At 36.0% G+C, this 1,880-nt stretch overlaps 1 protein-coding gene across 1 annotated transcript in view; it reads right to left on the bottom strand.

Annotated features, from left to right (window-relative positions):
* The window catches only part of LOC125031578, a 14,451-nt gene extending 13,260 nt beyond the window's left edge, over positions 1-1,191 (bottom strand). Inside the window, exons 1-3 of the mRNA XM_047622459.1 lie at positions 1,174-1,191; positions 655-707; positions 324-446 (exon numbers count right to left, since the gene is read on the bottom strand). Coding sequence (XP_047478415.1) covers positions 324-446; positions 655-707; positions 1,174-1,191 — 194 coding nt within the window. The remainder of the gene's footprint in view (positions 1-323; positions 447-654; positions 708-1,173) is intronic.
* Between the last annotated feature and the right edge of the window lie 689 nt (positions 1,192-1,880).

The raw sequence follows: 1,880 nt of genomic DNA, 5'->3' as shown, positions 1-1,880 counted from the left end.
TGTGTGTCATAAATCATTTATTGTCCTTCAAATTTGTATATGGAATTGATTTCATTCGTTTATCTATTTAGTTAACTAAATTGCATTAAAAAAAAAATAATAATAATGTCCGATGTATATATATATTCCCTCTGCATTTCCACTTCTTTTTTCAGCATTTTCTTGAACATCTCAAGCCTGTCTGATGAAAAAAAGCAGCGAGTAGTTTAACAAGAATTTTGAAGGCTTAGAGACAGTAGCGAATATTACATAAAAGTTGCAAAAGTTTAGATTCCGGCAGTTTAATTATACTATATTGTTTAGTATATCAAAGGCTTCGTTACCCAGCCAGCTTTGGGTATCCTGAACTGGGATAGGTTGAGCCGGGGTACCACACGCGGGGAAAGATCCCAACGGGGTAGTCAGAACTCGGAAAGACCCCAACAGGCCAGACAGAACTTAGACCCCTGCAAAGTAGCTGGTAAATTGAAGTGGGGCATTGTATACTGAGATCGGCGCGCTGGGTTACAAACACTGTAATTGATCCAACTATCTTCTTCACACAGTAATATTGACTCCCTTACACGACTTACATCTTAAGTGAGAGAACCGGAACTCTATAGACTGGGAAATGTAAGCTCTTGTTCGAAATAATAAAAGCGGGTGATTTTATACCCAATCTGCTTTGCATGGTCTAATCTCAATGCAACCGACATGAGCAGGATTTTCTGTGGAATGGTAATGTAAATCCTTGATCTATATTTATATCCCGAAATCTATCCTGTTACCCTTCAAAATTCCACTCTAGCGTGGGATTCATTACCTTGCTACGTATATATTTGTACTAACGTATATATCAGATATATGTATATGTATATGTATAAATATACATATATATTTTTGTATATACACATATATATGTATTTATTTGCGCATTTGTGTCTATGTATGCACACACACACCTTCACATTTAAACATTTATGTGCATATATTTATACACACACATATATATAATATATATAGGGCACACACACACACATATATTGATTTACATATGCATTTGTTAATTAACTTGCAATTAGCAACTTATAATTCGACCAGTCTTTCGTCAAAAGGTCCCATATTTAGAAAACAAGAACCCTGCGTTTTCTTTGGCATTCGCCCCTGTTGTTCGCTGCGGTATAAGCATCTCACAGTCTCATGGGTCGGCATCACGACTGGCCATGCGATTAATATGAACAGCAATCCTCCGTTATGAACGTCCCTACAGATTACAGTATCATCTCAGCGAGAGTCAGACCGGCGCCTAAAACATCGGTAGCCCAATGTTCCTCCAGGTTGCGCTCCTTGAGAGTTCCGGGTGCACTGGCGCCGGGGGTGTCGTTCCCGTAAGGAATTAATATCGCCTCCCGCACAGACACAGGAACGGCCACCACCACACCTGCCAATGTTATGTCAAGTTAATTATTGTAAAAAGGAAATATATATATATATATATACATATACATATACATATACATATACATATACATATACATAGATACACACAGACACACATATATATATATATGCATATATATTCACTGCTGTATACTTTCCGCTTCGATTTGTTTAACGGTTAACAATTGCTTGAAAATTGATTTCAATGAATCGGAAAGTGTTTTGGTTACTTGACGAGGTAATAAATAAATATATGCAACTAAGGTGTGAGATTGCGCTAGAAAAAGTCTAATGGCGGAAAGATATTGATCTGTCTTTAGAATTTAAAACCAATTACATGAACGTTATTTTTATTTTATTTTATTATTTATCTATCCACTACAATGTAATTAACCTGTGTAACATATGTTGCACTTGGTTTTGAAATCCATCTTAAATCTAATGTCATGCAATTAAAATTT

Source organism: Penaeus chinensis, chromosome 13 (genome assembly GCF_019202785.1).
Source record: "Penaeus chinensis breed Huanghai No. 1 chromosome 13, ASM1920278v2, whole genome shotgun sequence".
NCBI classification, from domain to species: domain Eukaryota; kingdom Metazoa; phylum Arthropoda; class Malacostraca; order Decapoda; family Penaeidae; genus Penaeus; species Penaeus chinensis.
The sequence above is the reverse complement of the archived record's forward strand: the minus strand, read 5'-3'. Positions and strand labels throughout refer to the sequence as shown.